The sequence below is a fragment of the Ursus americanus genome, chromosome 21, assembly GCF_024610735.1.
Source record: "Ursus americanus isolate L20-20 chromosome 21, mUrsAme1.1.p, whole genome shotgun sequence".
NCBI lineage: Eukaryota > Metazoa > Chordata > Mammalia > Carnivora > Ursidae > Ursus > Ursus americanus.
In genome coordinates, this window is record NC_142147.1 from 37,032,635 (window position 1) to 37,054,717 (window position 22,083).

Consider the following 22,083-nt stretch of genomic DNA (forward strand, 5'->3'; position numbering starts at 1 on the left):
TCCGGTAAATTAGGACCAAACCTGGTGGGAGTCCTGCTGACCATGGGATACTGCTTTTTGAAGTTTTAAAGCTTGAGAAAGGTTATTTTTTCCCCACATTTCCGCTTCCTCTGTTTCACAAACTTCTGACGTTTGTGACCAGTAGTCTTTGGAGACACTGAGAGAAGCAAGACAAGGCTGTGGACAGAGGCATTCTGGAAACTTCCCGGAATAAGGGAGAAAATGAAAGAAGCCATGGAAACATCACACCACCAGCCCCCCTCAGAAACAGCGTTTGCTGTGTTTAAAAGGCAGAATGGTAACCAGATAAAGATCAATTTCCTTTTTATCAAAGAACAAAGAAGTTGGAAAATGCTTATACTCGTGCATTTGAATAGAACAGAAAGTGTTACATGTTCTAAATCACCCAAATAAACATCCATTATGACAATGTTGAAGTGTAGATTACACGAGTAATTAAAAATCAAAATCAAGTTATTTGTTAACAAACCAGGGGCTCCGGGGCTCCGGTTCTGGGGACGTCCTCTACTGGCTCGCCCCCTCCTCTCTGTGTTGTTGGATTCCGAAGCGACATGGTCAGTGGGCAGCAGTCTACGAGAGCGAATCCAGGTTTTCCAAAATACCATCTTCTGAAGTTTTTCTGTAATGGACCCATATGAGCACATTTAAAAATCCAGTGTGTAATAAATATATTTTAATTGGTCGGGAGATGAGGTGGTACATTCGCTGTGTTTTCCTGTCCGACTCAATCTTTATGAGCCGTCTTGATCATATAACATCTACTGATAAAAACCACTTTCCTTTTTTAACTCCACTCCACATTAACTCAATTACTGCCCTCCTCCTCCCGACACCTGTTTATTAGGGAGGTGCTGAGAAGATGCTGCATGCAGGTTGCTCGGAACACCTGGAGGCTGGGGGGAGAGCCTGCAGGAGCTAGACCGTCTCTGCGGTGGCCAGATCCATGCGGGGCGGACGGAGGCACGCGGAGGATCCCAGGGGTCCCCAGGAACCCTCACGTCTGAGAGACCACCCCGCTCTGGCTCTCTCAGGGCGGATGCTGATTCCTGCCCACCCAGGGGCGGCTGAACGGCTTTCCAGTTTCACACAGTATCTGGGGCAGATGAAGGTCCAATCACTGGATGTGTGTCATCGGTCTTCTCGAGTACATGCTTGTGATTTGAATTCAGAGCCCATCAGCGCAGGCTCAGAAAGGAGGTGGTAGCAGGGTTCTCCAGAAAAATGGTGTATATAATATTTATGATGTATTCTAAGTATATGTAATATATGGTATAATCAAATAATAGATTATATATAGAGAGGGATTTCTTATAAAGCATTGGCTCAGTCAGTTATGGAGGCTGAGACAAGCATTCAGTCTTAACAGGCAACAGGAGGCAGGGATGTCCCCTAGGCTGCCCCCGACCAAGGCTGGCCAGTCATCTCATGATGGGCTGACTGAAAATGCACTTCCTTCTTTCCCTCACTGCCCTCTCCTCCAGCCCCATCTCAGGGAGGCCCTCCAGGGCTCCGTGTGTCTATTTTGTGTACAGGAGGTAGGCCTGTGCTGATCAGTGAGTCTGTGTAAGGCTGGAGGGGGGTGCGTCTCCCTCCATGAGCCCCAGACGGGTGTGACACCCCACGTGTTGGCTGCGGGACCCCAGGCCGGGTCCCCTCTGGCAGCTCACCTGTGTGTTGGGCTCCCCAGGAGGCTCCTGCTGTCTCAGGAATGACCACTGTAGAGAAATGTAATAAGCAACCTCACTCATGAAAACTTGGAGGCACGAAAGTTCAGGGACTAATTAAAAATAAATCTCATTAGTTTTTTTTTTTTCCCTCTCAAATTATGCGAGTGGTTTATTAATCTGGTTTTGATGGGCTGCATGCACTGGTCCGGCCCTGAGTTGAGAACCTCTTTATGAAAATGGATTTGCACAGGGAAGCCAGAGGTGGTTTTCAAGGGCTCTTGGCTGTGGTCAGGGTGGGCTGGTGGGCACGCCCGGCTCTGCTCACCCCTGCCGGGTGGGTGGCTCCATGGTGCGGCCACTGGACAGGGTGCCTTTCTTGGCTCTCGCTTGCATGCTTGTTCCCAAGCAAGGCTTTCCTGGCCTGATAGAACCACCTATATGTCCTATAGTACCCTCCAAGGGATGTGTGCCTAGCTGGGGGTGGGGGCCGAGAATTCTCTTGCCTCTTGACCGAGGCTCTGTCTACACAGCATGGTAGCCACTGGCTGGCGGCAGAAAAACGCAGCCAGTAGGGACAGGGTAACAAGAAAAATGATAGTAACGATGGCCAGCACTGCCTGGGCGCTCGCGTGTGCAGGCACTGTGCCGAGCCCTGCACGCGACTGCAATCCTTCACCTTCACAGCACCCTGGTGACCAGGGGCCACCCAGAGATGTGAAGTGACCCTCTCCAAGTCACCCAGCATCGACCGCAGGGTGCAACCCACATCTGTCTCCTAACCGCTGCGCTGTATTGATTTTTTTTTTTTTTTTTTACTTTTCTGGGTGGATTTTTGGGCTTGTTATAGGGAATTAATGCAACATTTCTTTGACAGTGTGTGTCCACACCATAACCAGCGGGAGGAAAGGAAGTGACTTGTACCCACAAGGTGTGTTGATGCAGCCTCCCGGCGATGTATAAGGGAAGTACTGTGCACCCTGGCTCCTCTTTTACCCCTAATGCAGAATGGCCTGTGGCTGGGCCTCCTTGACCCTATGTGCCTCAGTTTCCCCATCAGCACAGAGAGATTAGGGAGGCGGTGAGGCAGGGAAGCGGCCTCTGTGACACCTGGAGGTGTGGAAGATGGGGTGGAATGACTTGGCGCATCAGGAGATAATAAATGACGTATGTGGTTTTGGAAACTGCCTTTCATCTTCAAAGAGCTTCCCAGGCACCGACTAGTCCCTAGATGTGGGTGGAAATGAGAGTTCAGTGGGCCTAACCCAGGTGCCTAACGCCTGATGTCCACATCCCTTACCTTTGATGCGTCTCTGTTTCCTCTTCTGGGTAAGTTAACCAGGCTGTTTTAAACGTTCATGAAAGCACACGGAATAACTATTCAAAAATAGGTTGGTTAAAATGGGTGTTTTTCCCATTTTTTTTTCCTGAAAGGAGAGCATGTGCTGTTGTCATTAGTGGGGGACGGCCACCTGAATCATGATGGGGAAAAAAAAAAAAAAAAAGGTCTGCTTGCCCCAAAGATGATTCTTTTTTTTCTTTTTGTTTTGAATTAAAATCCTATCATTTTTTTTTATTTCTTAGATGAACTAAAAGCGTCCGTAGTCCCCCAACCTTACTGTTCCTGCCTTAATGACATCCCCAACTTTTGCTGAAAATAATTGATTGAATTTAAATTTCCTTAAAAGTTTAAGAGGTAATGTTACAGTATAAATTTCCTACCAAACACTAAGTAGGGAAATATCCATTAGTGAAATTAACTACAGTTTCTAGGTAGCTAACAATGTGCCGTATACAGTAGGGCATGGCTAATGAACACTGCAGTGGGTGATATTTCATTATACAAATTAATGCTCACATTTTAATGGGAAAGTCACATAATGAATCTCGGCTTCAGTGACAGCAATTAGAGACACAGATTGTCCCCTTCTGGACAAGGCACTGTTTAGCAATAAGCAGCTGTGTGAAAAGTCTTCAGGTTTACAACATATATATGCTTTGGGGGAATTAGTGTACAATTTATATTAATGTACTGAAGGTTTGCTGCAAAGGCACCACCATATTTATCTCTCCTGGTATTAACTAAGTAAAGACATGGAGAAAGACTAAATAAATATCAAATAGAGGATGCAAATACGGGGAAATATTCAGTTACTCCACTTAAAAGTTAAAACACTGTTGGAGATTTATCACACACACACACACACACACACACACACACACACGTTAGAAGCATGAAGCCCTCCTGAAAAGCTCGCTGAAGGGATTTCCGAAGAGGATAATGTGAATCCACCTGTTATTTTTGGAGAAGTGCTATCGGGTATTTGCTCCGTGGAGGAGAACCAAAATAACTCCCCAGAACAGTGAGGGTTCCCGTGGCTGATCGAGTGCAAAGTAGAGGCTCAGAATGATGAAAGACGTGCTCATGTAAAAATAGGTACAATGAACTAATTAAATCACTTGGTCATATATTTCTAAAAATTTATGGTCCAGAGACCGGGAGAAGTTACCAATGTTATCCCAAAGTTGAATACACATCTTGCACCGTGTGGCAGTGGGTAGCTGCTTTCATGTAAGATGTTTCCAGTAATTCATTAGTCTGTTGGAATGATGAACTGATGATTTCTTGTTTCAGGATGCCTTCTCTAGCAAAACTCTCCTTTCTCGGAATGTACTGTTGGTGCCCATATCTTATTCCTTTAAGATATTGGAAGAGGTTTCCCCAGAGAAGGCCACCAGTGTCCTCACCTGCTTCCTCCAGTGGGCGAATGGCTCTGTACTGGGCATTCTTTTCCCAGATCCAGGTTTCAAACGGGCTGCCCTGTCTAGACCCGCGCTGCGGACCAGGGTGCTGTGGCTCTTGCGGTGTTTGAAGTCTTAAAGCAGGTGCCAATATTGAAAAACCGGGATATTGTATGTAGAAATCTGGATGTGTCGGGGCGCCTGGGTGGCTCAGTCGGTTAAGCGTCTGCCTTCGGCTCAGGTCCTGATCCCAGGGTCCTGGGATCAAGGCCCACATCGGGCTCCCTGCTTAGTGGGGAGTCTGCTTCTCCCTCTCCCTCTGCCTGCTGCTCCCCCTGCTTGTGCTCTGTCTCTCTCCGTCAATAAATAAATAAAATCTTAAAAAAAAAAAAAAAAAAGAAATCTAGATGTGGGGCTTTTCTTAGAAGATGTCAGAGGTCCTCATGTCCCCAGCTGCTTGGTGTCAGTGGTGGCTGCCCTCTAGGACAGCCATCTCCCCCTTACCCTGCTGTTTTGCACACCCCTGTGATCTGCCTGGCTCTGAAGGCATCCGAGTGTCTGGTTCCAACCACAGGCAGACGAAAAGATAGCAGATTCCAAACATCTCGGAGGTGGCTAGAGGACTCAGGACCACCTGCAAAGCTTAGGGCAGTCTCAGTGATCCTCCCAGTAGATTTGGGCCAATTTATGGCCTAAGTGGCCAATCATTCAACTAGACAGAGCTGCTGGCAGGGTCTGGGTCTGCCTGGGCCGCGCGGCTGTGTGGAGAATGCTGGGTGGCCCTCTGACTCGTTCCTTGGCAGAAGCCTGGGGCTTTGTCAGAGTTAGCCGGCATGCTGGGGGTGAAGCACATGGCCGGACATGGACACCCTGACTACGAAGCAGCTCTCGGTGCGGGGAGACTCGGCATCCGTCGGTCACCAAACACGAGAGAGGGACTTAGCCACACCTCAAAGCCTGCTAAAGGTGCTGACAGGTTCCTCCCCGCCTAGTCGAGGCGGCGTTGGGAGTTTGCCACTGCAGCGCTCTGAAATGTGCCCTTGGGGAGGGCATGTCTGGGTAAGCACTGGGATGTTTCCAGTGGACAGTGAGACCCTCGGGCTGCCTGGGGTTATCCAGGAGACGCCTGTCCCAGACGACTCCATGCTGGGTTTGCCTGGCCAGGAACGCACCCACGTGGGGGCCGGCTGTAGTCTGAAGCGCCCCCTCTACCCTCTCAGGGATGAAGCCTGGGAAGGTGAAGGAGGGCTTCAAGGAGACGGCAGTAGTGGTATCGTTTCAGGGTTATAAAGACAATAAAATCGAGGATTATGCTCTTTTTTTTTTTTTTTTTTTGATAGAGATAGAGACAGCCAGCGAGAGAGGGAACACAAGCAGGGGAAGTGGGAGAGGAAGAAGCAGGCTCCTAGCGGAGGAGCCTGATGTGGGGCTCGATCCCAGAACGCTGGATCACGCCCTGAGCCGAAGGCAGACGCTTAACGACTGCGCCACCCAGGCGCCCCTGTTCTTTGGTTTTTTTAAAAACACACATCCGAAGGCGTGGATTTATGCCCTGGAACTTCACTCTGGAGCATTTCTCTGGGGAACTGGGGTGATAGGAAGCATCACCCAAACAAAGCCTTTAGGAACGAGGCAGGAGGTGGACCCATGCAGAGGGGATCTTCCGACAGTGCGAGCGGGAGGTAGAGAAAGGCCAGTGGAGGGCTTTCTAGAGCCTGTGTGTATCACATGCAGCCTAATAACCCTCGAAAACTCGCAAAGTAGCCCTTAATCTAGCAGGGCCTGGACCCTTGGAGACTCAGGTGCTAAGAGTGAACTCTTCTTGCTTCTCAGCTATGGCCTGCTTTCCCTGGAGCGGTGGAGGCCAAGGCCTATTCTGAACTTCATTATTTTTTTTAAAGATTTATTTATTTATTTGAGAGAGAGAGAGAGAGCTTGAGCGTAGGGGGGAGGAGCAGAGGGAGAGAGAGAATCTCCAGCAGATCCCCCTCCCCCACCGGGCGTGCAGCCTGACATGGGGCTCGTTCTCATGACCCTGAGATCATGACCTGAGCCAAAATCAAAAGTCGGACGTTTAACCGACAGAGCCACCCAGGCGCCCCTATTCTGAACTTTAAAAGAGCAGAGGGTTGAAGGAAGAGTTTTTCTTCTTGTGCTGTGTGTGTTATGTATGAGTGTGGGCCGTGTGTGTGTGTGGGGGGGGTAGGTATATGTGTGTGTGGAGTGTACGTGTGATGGGTGTGTGGTATGTGTATGTGTGTGTGTGTGTGTGTACGATTGCTGTGAGTGATGGGTTGTGATGTGTGTGTGAGTGTGTGTGTGTGGTGTGTATGTGTGTGAACTCTACTCGCTTTAGTAAACTGTATGATCTGTCTCCCTTGAAAGCAATGGGAGCTGGGGCCTTATCTCTTCGGTCTTCATTTAATTGCCCTCTCTACTTGGGGGTAGAAGGTTCATTCATGCAATCAAAATATTGTGTGTTGGGGTGCCCGGGTGGCTCAGTAGGGTTAAGTGCCTGCCTTCGGCTCAGGTCATGATCTCAGGTCGTGGGATCGAGCCCTGTGTCGGGCTCCCCTCTCAGTGGGGAGCCAGCTTCTCCCTCTCTCTCTATCCCTCCCCCTACTCATGTTCTCGCTCTCAAATACATAAAATCTTTTTTTAAAAAACCATTGGGTGTGAATGGATGTGCACATTTCTGGGTGTGCGAGGGCACCCATGTACGTACACATGTGTCTCTGACCCCATTCAGGAGACTTGGTTTTGCTCTTGATGTGGGTTTTAGAGCTGACAGGAGCCTTAGGGAATACCGGGTACATCACCTTCCTATGTTTATAGGTTGAGAAAGCAAAGTTCCCAGGATGGGCCCTGGGGAGGGCAAAATAGCATGGGGGCTCTGGTCCCTAGTGCACTCTCCAGACACTTCCTGGGTCCAGAGCAGACCACCTTCCCTGCTAAGCCATTCCACAGTGTCCACCTATAGGGGCACTTCCGGGGGTGCTCCCCCCAGTGCTTGTCCACCCAGGCTCCGCAGAAGCCCACACGCGGGCCTCCACGAGACCCAAATCCCAGGCTTCACCCTGGGCCGGTGAACTCAGAATTTCTGGAGGTGGAGGTGGGACCAGGTATCCGCATTTTTAAAGGCTCCCAAGCAGTTTCACCTTGGCTTTTTCAAAGTGTAATCTTCACCCTGCATCAGAATCACCAGGGACACTTGCCCCAGACCGCGAGAATCAGAACTGTGCATGGGGTTCTAGAAGTAATGTCTTAAAATCCCCTGTTGATTCCAAAGCACAATTGAGTTTGAGAACCACTGCTCTGGTGTGCATTTCAAACGTGTGTCCTTTGGAAATACACACACATCCCTGTGCATCCCTGCACTTCCCACTAAGTCAGACCGCCCCTCACCCCACTGAGGCCTGGAGGCAAAAGTCCACATCCTCTGTAGCTCCCGCTAATGAATGCCCGTGCGTTCGTTCTCTGCAAACCCTTTGCCAGATGCATTTAATCATTTCCAGGTGCATATCTGAAATGCAACTTGAGTCTCACCCAGTACCCTCACCTCTGCCAGCTCTCAGTGCGGGGCCCTCCCTAGGTTCCCACTGACCTGGGGAGCCAAGATTCTGAGTCCCTAGTTAGGCTCTCCTGTCACAAGCCCGGCTACTACCCCCTCAGCTCCAGGCCCTGCTCCCGCTCCAACTGGCCACCAGAATTCCAGGTCAGCACCTGTCCCTCCGAGGGTTCCGTAGCCTCTGACGAGATGTCCAAATAGCATGGCTGGAGTGAATCTGAGCCTGACACAGGGATTGACTCCAAGAAGTGGGAAAATGGTGCCCGAGGCCATTTATGCCTTTAGCTCAACGGGGTTAGAGTCTTCCTGCTCAATCCATCTCATCGGTCTAGCCAGAGACAGTTGGGACCTTTCCATTTAGAGAAATACCTTCCCAGCTGGGCCCCTTTCCCATCTCTGATGTGTCCAAGGGAGACCTTCTGAAGCCCGCAGGAGTGAATGAGGAGCACGGAGCCACCATTTTGGAGAGGCAGGCATGGTTTCTCCAAGGTTCCAACAGGAAATCTGAAGATGACGTGGAGTCCGTTGCTCAGAACCTGGGCTGATGGGCTTCTTATTTGCAGTAGCCAGGAATCCTTCTTCCCTCCTCTTAAGTGTGTTACCCCCAAACGCCCTACTCCTTGGAGATTGGAAGTCGGAATCTTCACTGGGGCACAGTAAGATGTCTTTGAGATGCACCACTCACCAATGATTTGCTGTTGCTTTTTACATCAGTCTGGTTTAGACTAGCAATGGAAGAAGGGGTGGGGGGTACGCTGAGTTTCTTGGGAGGAGTAATTGTGGATATCGACAGGGCGCCATTGAGAATCAGCTAGCGGACCGCCACAGCCGCGTTTCTTCCAGAGAGCTTTTCGATTCCAAAGTCTAGAAAAGACCCTGGATTGCAAACGAATTCCTGGAATATATTTAAATCCACATCTGTTTATTCTCCTCCCCTTCCTCTATCCCACAACGCGGGCAGGTCCAGGCTGTACGTTATGGTATCTTTTCCATGGTGGAAAGAACAACAGAAGTTGGGTGTTGAATTTAAATAAATATTTAATTCATGAAAATGATCTTATATGTTTTAAAACACTCTTTAAAGCTATTTTTATTCTCTAGAAAGCGCTTATTATAGGTAAATTACACATTTTACTACCGGAGCGTTAGGTTTGCCATTAGTACAAATTTAAGGCACTACAAAGACCAGTAGATAATGTTAATTTCAAATACAGAAACTAAATATATTTTGTACCTTTTTATTACTCATTTTCTTTTAAGTTTTATTGACTGCTTTTTATCTTAACTATATGTCTTTACATGCTGCAATCATAATGCACTGTAATGGTATTAATATTTTATAGAATCGGTATTTATAGTTCTTTATTTAGAAACAATGCAGTAGGTCTGCAGATATCTGAGCTCGTCTGGAATGGTGCCCTCCAAATAATGATAAATTACTTGTGCAGTATGCCATTTGCTAATTATATCCATGATTTACTGCAGAGCAAGACTTAAATCATTCATTTCAGTCTTGCGTAACAGTGCCATAAAATTTTTAGGTTTAAAAATGGTTTCCATGTGTATAATTTAAACAAATTTTAGAGCTATTGTATACACAAAATATTGCAACCAGCCATTTGTTACATACTTTGTCTTTTTAAACTTCTACTTTTAATGATCACTGTGGTTGAAATTATTATGCTTAATTTTCATAATCATAGCTTTTAAATCTACAGCCGTTTTCACATGTTAGATAAAGAAAAAAGATAGCTAATTGTGTGTAGATAGTATGTCATTCCTGAATAGTCCCAAATGGTACAAAATCATTAAAAAAGCTTAAGAGTACGAATTATTCTTCTATTAAAAAACAGTTGTTCTCTAACTAATTATTAGTTTGAGCTGCTTTGTTTCCAAGAACAAATGTTGATCCTTCTAGCCTTGTTCAGCACACCAAAATGAGATAAACACTTTTTTTTTTCTTTCTCCTTATACCGAAATCTTGCAGGTGAGAAACCCTACAAATGTCCCCACTGTGATTATGCCGGCACCCAGTCAGCGTCCTTAAAATACCACTTAGAGCGGCACCATCGGGAGCGGCAGAATGGAGCCGGGCCACTGTCTGGACAGCCCCCAAACCAAGACCACAGGGACGAGCTGTCCAACAAAGCTGCTCTGTTTATCAGGCCAGACATCCTGCGGGGGGCCTTTAAAGGTCTCCCCGGAATCGACTTCAGAGGCGGCCCTGCCTCCCAGCAGTGGACAGCAGGGGTGCTCTCGCCCGCAGATCACTCGGGGCAGGCCGCCGGCATGACTTCCGAGGCCCCTTCGGACACCCTGAAAGGCGCCGACCTCCCTTCCAAAAGCACCCACTTCTCCGAGATCGGAAGAGCCTATCAGAGTATTGTGAGCAACGGTGTGAATTTCCAAGGGTCCTTGCAAGCGTTCATGGACAGCTTTGTCCTAAGCTCCTTGAAGAAGGAGAAGGACATGAAGGACAAAGGCCTGTCTGACCCTCCGTCCATGAAGGTGCACGGGCCGGACGGGGGCGAGGACAAAGCCGGCGGGAAGGCGGTGCCGAGGAAGTCGGAGAAATCGCAGTACGAGCCTCTAGACTTGTCTGTGCGGCCGGACGCCGCCTCGCTGCCAGGCTCGTCGGTGACCGTGCAAGACAGCATCGCGTGGCACGGATGCTTGTTTTGTGCTTTCACAACCTCGTCGATGGAGCTGATGGCTCTTCACCTGCAGGCCAACCACCTGGGCAAAGCGAAACGCAAAGACAGCGCCGTCGGGGTCACGGTCAATTGCAAAGACCAGGCCCGGGAGGCGGGGAAGGTGGCCCTCCTGCCCTCGGCACAATCAAACAAAGACATGGCGCTTTCCAGCATGATCGGGCCTCTCGAGGCCGCTTCGGAGAAGACGGCCCCGGGGCCCGTCAAGGAGACTCTGGGGGAGCAGAAGAGCGGCGCGTGGCCCGGCCTGGTGGACCCCGCGTTTTGTAACTTCCCGTCAGACTTCTACAAGCAGTTTGGCGTCTACCCGGGCATGGTGGGCTCGGGGGCCTCCAGCTCCTGCCCCAGCCAGGATCCTGACGGGAAGGCTCACGCCGAAGATGACGCCCCGATCCTGATCCCCGAGACCGCCAACAAGAACGCGACCGATGACCTCTCCGACATTGCCTCCTCGGAGGACATGGACTCCTCCAAGGGAGAGAACAACGACGAAGAGGATCTGGAGACGGAACCGGAGATGTTGAGCAAGCCCCAGTCCGCCCTCAGCAAGGACCCCGGCGGTGGAGACGGCGGCGACAGCCTGCTGCCCGCGGGCACCCCTCAGCCGGTCCAGGGACTCGTCTCGACGGTGCCCCAGGCGCCCGAGAAGCAGTGGCACGGCCCGGGCCTGCTTCCAGCCCAGGACCCCTCGGCGGGCCTGCCCAAGCCAGAGCGGGGCCCTCCGGGCCTGGAGAAGCCGCTGAACATGCTGTCGGTCCTCAGGGCCTACAGTTCTGATGGCTTAGCCGCCTTTAACGGACTTGCGAGTAGCACAGCAAATTCTGGATGTATCAAGAGGCCAGACTTGTGTGGTAAGTTTTAGAATCCTCTTCCTTTAGTTCATTTCCCAAAACATCAGTGCTGAATCGTGCATTTTTAAAAAATGAGGTAGACTCCTCCGTTAGCACATTTCGAACTAACCATGAAAACACCCCAGCGATGCTGTAATTTGCAGTGTAGACAATCACGAGAGTCGATTTCCTTTGGAAGTTCTAGCGCTCACGCTTTTGTGCTCAGGATCGCACCCCGGTGACCCGAAATGCCTGTAGGGAAGGCGCGGAGGGGGGCGGGGGTGGGGTCTCACAGTGCGGACTGCTCCTGTTTTTAACCTCTAACTCGAGGGGGAGAATATTTTTAAAAACGGAAAACAAAAACAGAAAGACATGGTAACTTGCAAACCCTTCAGTATTTTCAACTTCTGCGTAAGACAGCTAAAGACAGTTGCTTCCTTCTTCGCTAAGCCAAACTTCCTTCCTTACACTTTTCTTTGTATTGACTTAGAGGGTACTAAAAATCATATCGCACTAACCACACTGTAGAAATAAAGCGATCCTCTCTCCAACCAGGGAGATTGTTTCGGGGTGTTTGTGACTCATCTTTAGACATTCCAAACGGCAGTTACTGTGACTTTGGCCTTCTCCGATCGCCTTCTGTCCCTCTGTACCTTCACCTGTCTGTCCGTTGTTCTGACAAGAAATGGACATTGTGAAACCCCTGGTTAGCGGTGCTGTGATCCCGTGTATTTTGGACTTACGCCTGCCTGACCTTGTTAGCAAGTTGGCACTTCTTTACTTCCCTCAAGAATATGGTTACCCCAAAGTAATTCCAGATCTTCAAATGTAGTAATAAACTTGAAGCCTAGAATTGGATCAAATGAATGTTGGGGTGGGCAGGGAGGATCAGAGATATTCTCTTGGCACCCAGATATCCGTATCTGAAAGCCTTTCTCCGAATAGAAGCCCAGTGTATTATTGCCAGCCCCCGGATATTCTCACCAGAGAGAAATGATGGTGGGACCTTTCCACGTTCAATCTATGAATGGATGTCTATGACTTTACTGCGCCTGTTGAAGAAAGGAAAGGAGAGAAGGAAGAAAGGAATGGAGGGAGGGAGGGAAGAGTGCCGGAGGGTAGGAAAGAAGGGAGGGAGGAAGGGAAGGAAAATGGAGCGGGGTATTTCTTAAGCTCTGAATTCTGATGTTACTTTGAGCACAGAGCAGAATTCAAGAAGCTGGGCTTGGTTCATAATTTAAATTGATATATTTCTTTTCCCCTCTCCTTCCCTAATTCACTAAGAACTGGATCAAGCCGTCAGAAATATTTTTTTTTGAATTGTCAAAAATCACTAAATGGATTTCTGACAGCTCAAAAAAATATTGACAGTTCCTTATGCTGAATGATTCACAAGGCCCCATTAACCAGCACCCCCAGATCTATTTTTATCCACATACAATTCATTACTTTCGAAGCAGTTAAAAACAATGTTTAAAAGAAGGAGAAAAGGGTTTATGTCTGTCCAAATTTCCCCCCTTTTTTTCTAGGGGAGCAACGTTTAAGTCTTTTTTTTTTTTTTTCAATTTCATTGTTGTTTTAAGTTTGTGACTTTTCTTCTTCTATTGTTGTTTGGGGATTTTTTAAAAGTCTATTTTCAGTTCTTTCAAATACCTGTGTAGGACCACAGCTCCTGCCAGGAATCCATGCATCAGAAAAGATCAAAACCTGGCATGTTCATAAGCTCATTCTTATTGAAATGAGCTCCTGTTACCCCTATTAATTTTCCCATCTTCCTATCAATGCTGAAGGGAGGCTTTCCTGCCTTGGGGGAGCTTGTCCACTGGTGTCCTTTTGCACAGGAGAGGGTGGAGGGGAAGGCAGCATCAGAGAGCCTGCTGTCTAGTGAGCCCTTGTCCTCTGAAAGTCAGCAGTTAGGCACTTTTTGCCCCCTCCCAAAATAGCAGCTCACGGCACTCCCCTGACAGCTTTGGGGTATGTGCAAAAATCTTAGCTTAGTTAACCTTTCAGCCATTGGGCAATAGATCCTGGAGTATGTGTGCGGCCCCTCGCTGGAAAGGGGAATGAGGACCCTCAGGCCAGCCAGGCAAAAACCAGGCATCGTTGTTGCCCCTCCAGGTCAGGGTCCAGACCCTCCTGCTCCCCTTCGCACTCATGGGGAGACACCAAAACAAACTCGGGCCATAAACTGCCTATTTTTAGAGAGCACAAGTTTTGCCTTTCATTTGGGCCTCGTTGCTTCTGTATCCTCTAGCTTGAGCTTGGAAGCAGGCAGGGAAGGCCTTTCCCTGGCTCTTGAGTCTACCTGGGGTGGGGTGGAGGCACCATCCTCTTGCCTCCGGGACGAGCCTGACCCTGTGCAGTGTTCACTCCTGGACTCCCATACCCAGCCCGCCATAATCAAAATCCTCTTCTGATTTTCTTACTGGCTGCTATGTGTCCCGGGACGCAGGAGGACCAGGCATGTTCATCCTTCCTAAGAGACTATATCTGGGGGCAGGGGGGAATGGAAGCCCCACTGGGTACAGAATGGGCATTTGGGGGCATTTTTCTCACAGTCCAGCTCAATGTCTTTCTAGCATTGCCAGAAGCACAAAGGATAGCTGAACACTTCAAACCCCCCTTGGCTTGACTTGGCAAGAGTGGAAATGATATTGGCACAAGGAATCAAATATTCCTGACTTTTTCCCTCTCTTCTCTGCTCCATGCAAAGTGGATGTGGATTTCCAAACGGAACCACCAGCTTGATATCTGGTTTTCTCCAGAAGCTGGGCTTGGCCCAACTAAAGAATTATTCCGTTATTTCTCATCTCAGGAGAGTTTGGGGTCTGATTTTGTCTAGTTAGTAAATCCCCACTTTGATGGCCCTAGAAACAGGCTTGTAGGAGGAGCTAATGTCCGTCTGTTTCTATTCTCGTGGGATGTAAAAGTGTTTGAAGAAGCATCGGTAAAAATCTTGCTCGGATCACGCAGACTCCCCGCAGAGCTCAGCAGCAACTCTGACACATGCTGGGGAGTTGGAGGAGGGGGCTCCTATCGCTAAAGTCTGTGGGTGATACGCCTGTTGTAGGCTTGACTTCAGGCTCTGCTTCCCTAGGTCTGCATGCCTGCTTCCTAACTGTTAAGATTCTGGTCTTACGTTCCTTGGCGTCCTGGCCAGTGAGCGCTGCCCATTCGTGGCCAGTGCGTTCAGAAGAGAGAGTTGAAGAGAGGGGCCAACCCAGCCCATTGGGCAGGATTGCCCTGTTGCACTTGCCAATGTTCGGAGCCTTTCAGAAGGTCCTTCTGTAGACAGCAGAGCATTCGCCTGTCAGAGATGTATCAGAGAAGATCCCAAGGAGGAGCCATCTTGGATTAAGCTGGAGGACAGACACTGTTGCTTCTAGAGTAAGTCAGATCCCGCGATGGGCCTGATTTCATTAGGTGAAATCCCACTCCAATTAAAGCTTCCATTTCTTGAGGTGTCTTTCAGACTCCAGGCATAGCCCACATTTCTTTATTCTGCTGAAAAACATGACATACAAGGGCATTCAGTGCCATTAAAGAACTTGGATGTGCCCTCGGGTTGGTTGGAATGGATTTGACCTTGGTCCTGTAATGGGACAGGAGCCACATGAGTATTTAATTAGGGAGTAAGGGCAGACCGGAGCAGTGCTCATAGCCACTGATAGGACAAAGCTGGCAATCCCCTGGTCCGGCCTGAAAAACTTTGATGAACTGGTGGGTCAGCCGGCAGCTCGGAGGTCGGAGAGCATGGGAGGCATGGGTTTCTGCGTGCCCCAGACAGCACAAAGGCCATTCTGCACAGCACCTGAAGGGCTGGCTGCGTGGCAGGGTGACAGAGCGTGTTCACGCCAGTTTGTGGATTTGGAAAGCAACCAGATCGCCCTTACTCTTCGCCTTTCAAACCTGAGACAGATGGCTGGGGGCCATTGTGTGTTGAGTCTTGCAAGCAGAGTTTGCTGTGTCTTTTGGTGACCCTGGGGGTAAGGTTGGTGGGAAGCATTAAAGAGAAAGGCAGTGAGAGGAGCATGACCCCCTCTGCCCTTCGAAGCTCTGGAGTGACCAGCACGCAGGGAAGCCAGGCTGAGCCAGGAGATTCCGCCAGCGCGTCTATCATGGGCACGAGCCCTTGCACATTAGCTCCCAGAGCAAGGCACCTTCTGGGCCCCAGGGGAAGCCAGTGGAAAGACAGGGTCATTAGCATCAAAGGTCCCAGTAGTCCCCATTTATTCTACACAGTTTGCTAGGAAACTGGCTTCCCTAACTCAAATTATGCTTGAGATTAAAGGGTTCCTTAGGCTTCCATAGCAATAAGAGAATTAGGACCCCTCCTTAAAAAAAGAACACAGGGTCCATTGAAACCTCTTCACATCATCTATTCTAAGATGTGTGATAAAAGGAACCAGGACATCCGAGCTGAACGCTCTTAAAATGTGATTTCTGTCCTCCAAAAACTTCTCTGATTTCCAGCCTAGAATGTCTGAAAACATTCACCATTTACCGGCTATATAGTCCAAGGCAGGGGTTGGCAACTGTTTTCTTCGAGGGCCAGAGAGGAAATAAGTTAGGATTGTAGGCAGTGCGGTCTCGGTCACGGCCACTCGACCCTGCCCTGCAGTGCCGGAGGGGCCATAAATGATCATTACACAAATAGGCATGGCTGTGTTCCAACAAAACTTTATTTACTAAAGCAGGTGATGGGCTGGATTTGGCCCACGTGTCGGCCTGCCCAGGCCACCCCCAGCTCTAGTGTAAAGAAGGATGTGCTGCTGTGTGGTCCCTAGAGGGGACAGGCAGGACCCTGTCTGCCGTGGCTCTGCTGGCGAGGGAGATGATGCAGGGAAGGCCCAGGACTGCAGATGCAGGACTCCGCCTAGTGCCCCGAGATGTAAAGACAGAGACACGAGACACTTTCCCAAGAGAGAGGGCTTGTAGACCCAGATGGCCCGGTGCACCTGTTCCTGGAAGGCCCCTCTCTGCTTGTTGAACTGAAGACTTGCAGGAGAAGACCCCACTGCAGCTCATGGCAGGTCCAGAGTCTCCCCGGTCCTGGCCAGCGTAGGCAGACAAGGAGGAGGCAGGAGCTCTGTCTTGGCTCGGACGTGAGTGTGCTTGGTGGGGGCCTCTGTTTCCACACTGGTGGACAGAAGTGGAAGGGTGAAAAAGAGGACGATGGATGTAAAAGAGCTTGGATAAATGGTTCTCAGTTGAGGGCGTTTTATAGTGGAAATGAATGTCCACATGGGGTTGTTGCAAGGGAATGGTGCCAATGTCCAAATGACTTTTTTAAAAAAAGATGTATCTATTTATTTGAGAGAGAGAGAGAACGAGCACAGAGGGGTGGGGCAGAGGGAGAGGGACTCAGACTCCGTGCTGAGTGTGGACCGAATCGCGGGGCTCGATTCTACGACCCTGAGATCGCGACCTGGGCCGAAAGAAACCAAGAGTCGGACGCTTAACCAACTGCACCACTCAGGTGCCCCAATGTCCAAATGACTTTGGTTGCAGTGGTCCCTTTGGCACAAAGCAAGTACCAATCTCACTTTCCATCAAGGTTTTAGAGACGTGTTTTACTTCCTCACATCTGCCATGACAGGTTACGGATGGCTCTTTCTCAGTATGGGGGAAATTCAGCTTTCAAGGCAATTCTGGTGACTTTGTGGTGACATCTGTCACAGTGGCCCTACCATTTCAGTCTCTACCCAATTCTGTTCCTTCCTGGTAGAAGGCAAGTGCTTAGGGTAGGAAGTAAGTCCCTCCTGCTCAGTGTTGGACCCCAAAATGGCTAAAGTCTGTGGTCAGTTAGGGAAGTCCAAGGAGGCCGTGACCGCAGTGTGTGGAAACAACGTGAGAACTCCCCGTGTGCGTGTGTGTGTGTGTGTGTGTACGCCCAAGCGTAGGCTACGGGTGCACAGCCCGGGCATTTGGCCCGTTTTTGGTCTTGTGGATGATTCTAAGTTTGAAGGTGTGGCCTAGCAGCCAGCAAGTTCTAATGAAGAAAGGAGGTTAGCTTGGGAAATTGGCACAGGAAGGGAACCACAAAATCCAAGTCCACCGCGTGTACGGGAGCCCACATGCAGTCAACGCCAAGGAGGGCAGTTATTCTGGAAGACCCAGGGGATCTCCGCAGTAGGGCCTTGTTGTCTCTGGAGCTGTCGTGCTTTATTTAAAGCCATATGAGCCGTCTCCTCCTGCTTGTCTTCTTTATGAGCTGGTTCTGGAAGGGCTTGGCTTGCAGAGACTGTCGAAGAAGCACGACTTTGTACTCGTTTTCTTTGCCTGACTTTATCACTTGCAGATTGTTCTTTGACTTCCCGAGCCCAGCCTGCTCGCAGTGACAGTGTGTGTCTAGGGTCTGATGTGAGACCGGTAGGGAGGACCATTTGGCTTGTGCTGAAGTCCAAGGGCAGATCGTTGACGTTAACGCAGATCACCACCCCATCCTGCCTGCCCCGCTCCCGCTGGCTGCCTCACAGCCCTTGTCCCTTGGACTCTGGTGGGACAGAGGGTCGGTGCCGTCCCCTGAGATCTCCCGCAGAAACCAGCACCCATGGACGGGCTCTCCTCTTCTCTCGTCCAAAGCGTACATCCTAAGGGCACTGTGTTGACGAAGAGGCAGCCTCTTTGGATGGCAGCCTCTCCAAACTCTTTGGCCATTCTCCTCCTCCTCCCCTTCCCTCTTTTTAAATTAAATGGGAATGCCACTGACGTGATGTCGTTTGCACTGCAGGATGACAGAACTGTTGTGTGAATACCATTGTATTTGCCAAATGGTCCACTCGTCATTTCAGAACAAACAAATGGATGGTGTCTGTAAGTCGGCAAACACTGGTGACATTTAGCCTTGTTTATGTTCCTTTCCTTTTGCTGCATATTTTTGGCTCCGAAAGCTACTGTCTGAATCGACAGTGCCTCCGAAGCAGGGGAAAAGTCTGGTCGCTTTCATTTGCGTTTCTACGTGCATATTCTTTTTCGATTGTTCGATACCTCCTGCCCAGGACCAAACCTAGGGTGAGAGAAGACAGCCACCGAGCTCTTTGGCTCAAAAAAAAAAACAAAAAACAAAAACAAAAACAAAAAACGCACACAGACACACGCACACACATTGTTTTCTCCCCAGTAATGACTTAAGACCGGGAGGGAGGAAGAGAAAGCTGAGAGAGGAGAGTGTTGTCAGAACAGACACCCACGTACGTCCCTGGGGACGTGCAAAGTCCCCGAGCCCCCCCGGCCACCACCGTGGGTTGTAGCAGCAGTGTGACCCCCTCGCTGTCTCGCGCCAAGTGCAGGTATCCCCAGCTTCAGCTGAGGCTTCTCCCTTCTCCGGCTGCTGACCCCGAGTGATGGTTGGCACCGACAGCCACGTAGCAATAGGCCACATCTTAGCTGTTGAAGGAATCAGGTTCTTTCTTTTTTACATTCAGATGTTGTGTGCAAAGCCCAGGTTTCAAATAAGTAGTAATTATCTTCTATTACTTAGCGCTGATCAACAGCACCTCTACGCCTAATTGCCAACCTGCTCTAATCACGTAGACTCTTCTTGCTTTAGCCAGAGACGGAAGGACCAAATTTTATAAATATTGCTTTATTGTCACTACTCCATTAAACAATTAGGGAGTGTGGCCCTGTCCTTGCTTTCAAATGCCTCTCGCCTCCATGGCTTCTGGATTGTTTAATGAATCTGCACGTTTTCTTGCAGGTAAGTGACACCCCCTGTTCTAGTCGGTCTAGCCGGACTTGCCCTTGTCTGTTCGTGCTCCTTGGTGGCTATCTGCAGCTTGTTAATCGTGTAAAGTCAAGAGAAGAATGTATACACATATGTGTGTTGAATAAATAATTACTACTGGCATAGGTATGTGTATACATACGGCACACCAACCTACAGCATATCTAGGAGAGAGTCAGGGAGGCTAAAAATACTGCCCCATATGTTCCTCTGTTAGTCACGGATCGCGAAGGCTTAGTAACGTGAACGAGAGAGAAAATGCCCTCAAAGTCATGAACCCTGAGTGACAAATGCTGGTGGGTTGGAGGTCCCTTCACCTGTGAAAAATCTGACTGCGGGGGGGAGGTCTGCTACGCCAGCTCGCCAAGCTTCTAGAGGCGGGCCCCGTGGGTCTCGTTGGCATTACTGCTTGTGTCCGATTGTCCTGTATTTTGTAACACTTTAGAAGAATACAGAAAAGTGCAGTCATTATCTTTCTCCATAGTATTTAAGCAGTACGGTTGCTAGTTTAATATTGTGTCAGGTCGCCCTATTAACCGGGAACAGAGGACAGTGACATTCCAGTGAACAGCGCCTTGGCACCCACAACTTCAAACGTGGTGATGGAAGCAGAAATGTGGAAATTTGTGCTGGGTTATCGTGTGCTTTGGACTAGAGTATTGTTGAAGTACCGAGAAGATTATATTAAGGTGTTCCTGGTAATGAAGGCATGTAAGTTCTAATAATTGTAGCTTTCTGAATACGTGTCAAACTATATCTTTAAGTGTGCTGTATGCTGAGTTACAAGTTAGGTCATTTATGAATGGAATGTAAAACAATACTAAAAATGCTTCAATAACTTATCTTGGTATTGCTAATAAAACAAAAGCTGTGAAACATTAGTGCACTTCGAGTCATTATGTTAATTCCTTCCACACCCCCCCTCCCCCTCCCCCCTGGGGGCTCCTCCCTGTTGGAAGCCTCAGCAGGACATTCAGGGAGTACTAGTGGGCTGCCCACCCCGTCCCCCAACCCAGGGCTGCTTGCTGGGCAGTTTGTTGCATTTTTCCGCCCACCTTGAGGCGGACCCCACAAGTAACGACCCCTAAACGTGCAAATGTCCAGGCACCTCCCGGTCTGAGGCAGGTGCCGTGGTGGGTGGGCCAGAGCCCGGCGACAGGTGTGCGAGTCTCTGTATGGGTGACTCCGGGCACCCCCACGACCGGCCCCAGGCCCCGTGTGTAGGGAGAACAGAGGCACGGAGCGCGCAGGCTGCCGTCCCCATCCCGGGTGTGGAAGAGACCGCCCGCGCCCGGCCTCCGTGCAGCAAAACTTGACGTTCTCTTTTACATCCCGTGAAGGGTAGTTTTCAATGGAAAGGGACTCAGAATCGTTGGAGTTGGGATATATTTGTCCGCAGAGATTTTCCGGTTGAGCTGGACCTCAGGCCCCTGCCACTTCTGCAGTGTTTCCAAGCTTCCCCTGTTAGGGTCTGTTTTGGAAACCGTCGAATTCCGTGCACGCCCCAGCTCCCCGTTTAAAGGGTCCTGTGGGGGAAAAGGTATTCTCATCATCTGACAGAATCCCCACACTCTCAAATAAATCAAGTGTCCCCTGTGGGAGAGGATGGAAGCTCAGGAATGTCCCCCTGAACAACCCTGGCCTTCGAGACAGGACAGTCATAGCACCTTAAGTGTTGGGGACATTCCCTCCAGTAGGTCTCCTGCCAGCTGTTCAAGTCATCTCCACCCCAAAGGCCACAGTACAGTCTCTCATTTGGGAGAAAAGGAGAGAAGGGAGAGATTCTGAGTCTTAGGATACATGACGAAAGCCCACGGGAAAATCGTAGATCTCGAAGAAGGTTGCCAGCTCCCCATGCCCACAGCTGCCTCCTGATTCTGTTCGCAGGGAACAGAGAACACGCACTGTGGGTTCTGCTGGAAAACAGGGTGGATCCCAAAATGCCCGGCCAAGGGAAAGAGAAGTGACCGCAGCCACACGGCCCACGCCCACGTGGCCACCCCGAACCCGGACAGAAAGAAGGACTCCAGGAGGGTGTCGTCTTCATTTTCAGTGCCCCCTGAGCCTTTTCCCTGAGTTCTCGCCTCCTGAGGGCTCCAGGAGGCCTGTGTCACCTCGACAGGCACACTGCGTCTCTGTGCAGAGGTGCTGGGTTCCCTCCTGGTAATTTAAGAAGCCACAAGTGCAGCTCCCAGGATGGGGCTCACCACCATCCACTCTGTGTAGGCTAGGGGCACCTGCGGGGCCTCTCTGGACCAGTGCCTCAGGCCTGGGGACATGGGTGGGAGCAGGGGGCCCTGTGGAAGCCTCCGTGCCTCCGCTCAGGGTTGAGCACGTTTCCCCGGGCATTGTTCACCGTTTACCATCGCTCTGCACACTCCGGGACCCCTTGCTGACCCCGTAGCCCCGGGCTGCCCAGCAGCAGGGACGCAGGGACCCGGGGAGTGGCTGGGCGGCCTTGGGTACAGATGGAGTACCGCTGAAGGGGACAGATCGTCATGCTGACGGGGAGGGCTCCTCGGGCGGCTCATCCCTGCGTCTGCTGTCTTCTCTCCCTCCCCGGGCCCATTCCCTAACGGGGTCTCTACCCATCTCCGCCTCTAAGGCAGGGGGTCTTTCCTGAGTCTCTCCCCAGTGGTGACATCTCAAGCTTAGAGGGGACCTTTGTGGATTCTCATCCTCCCGCTTTTATGAACCGAGTTCCAGCCTCCTCCCACCTCTCATTTCACGGCACTCCTATTTCCCACTCACCTCCCGCTCCTTCCTGCCTGGGGGAAGAACTCCCTTCCCACCCGTTGAGCGTTCTTGGGAGCGCCCT

The 22,083-nt window shown here is 50.1% G+C and overlaps 1 protein-coding gene across 1 annotated transcript in view; it reads left to right on the forward strand.

Annotated features, from left to right (window-relative positions):
- ZNF536 (zinc finger protein 536) overlaps positions 1–11,795 on the forward strand; it is a 283,922-nt gene extending 272,127 nt beyond the window's left edge. Inside the window, exon 7 of the mRNA XM_087853375.1 lies at positions 9,983–11,795. Coding sequence (XP_087709501.1) covers positions 9,983–11,568 — 1,586 coding nt within the window. The 3' untranslated portion in view covers positions 11,569–11,795. The remainder of the gene's footprint in view (positions 1–9,982) is intronic.
- Positions 11,796–22,083: the final 10,288 nt, after the last annotated feature.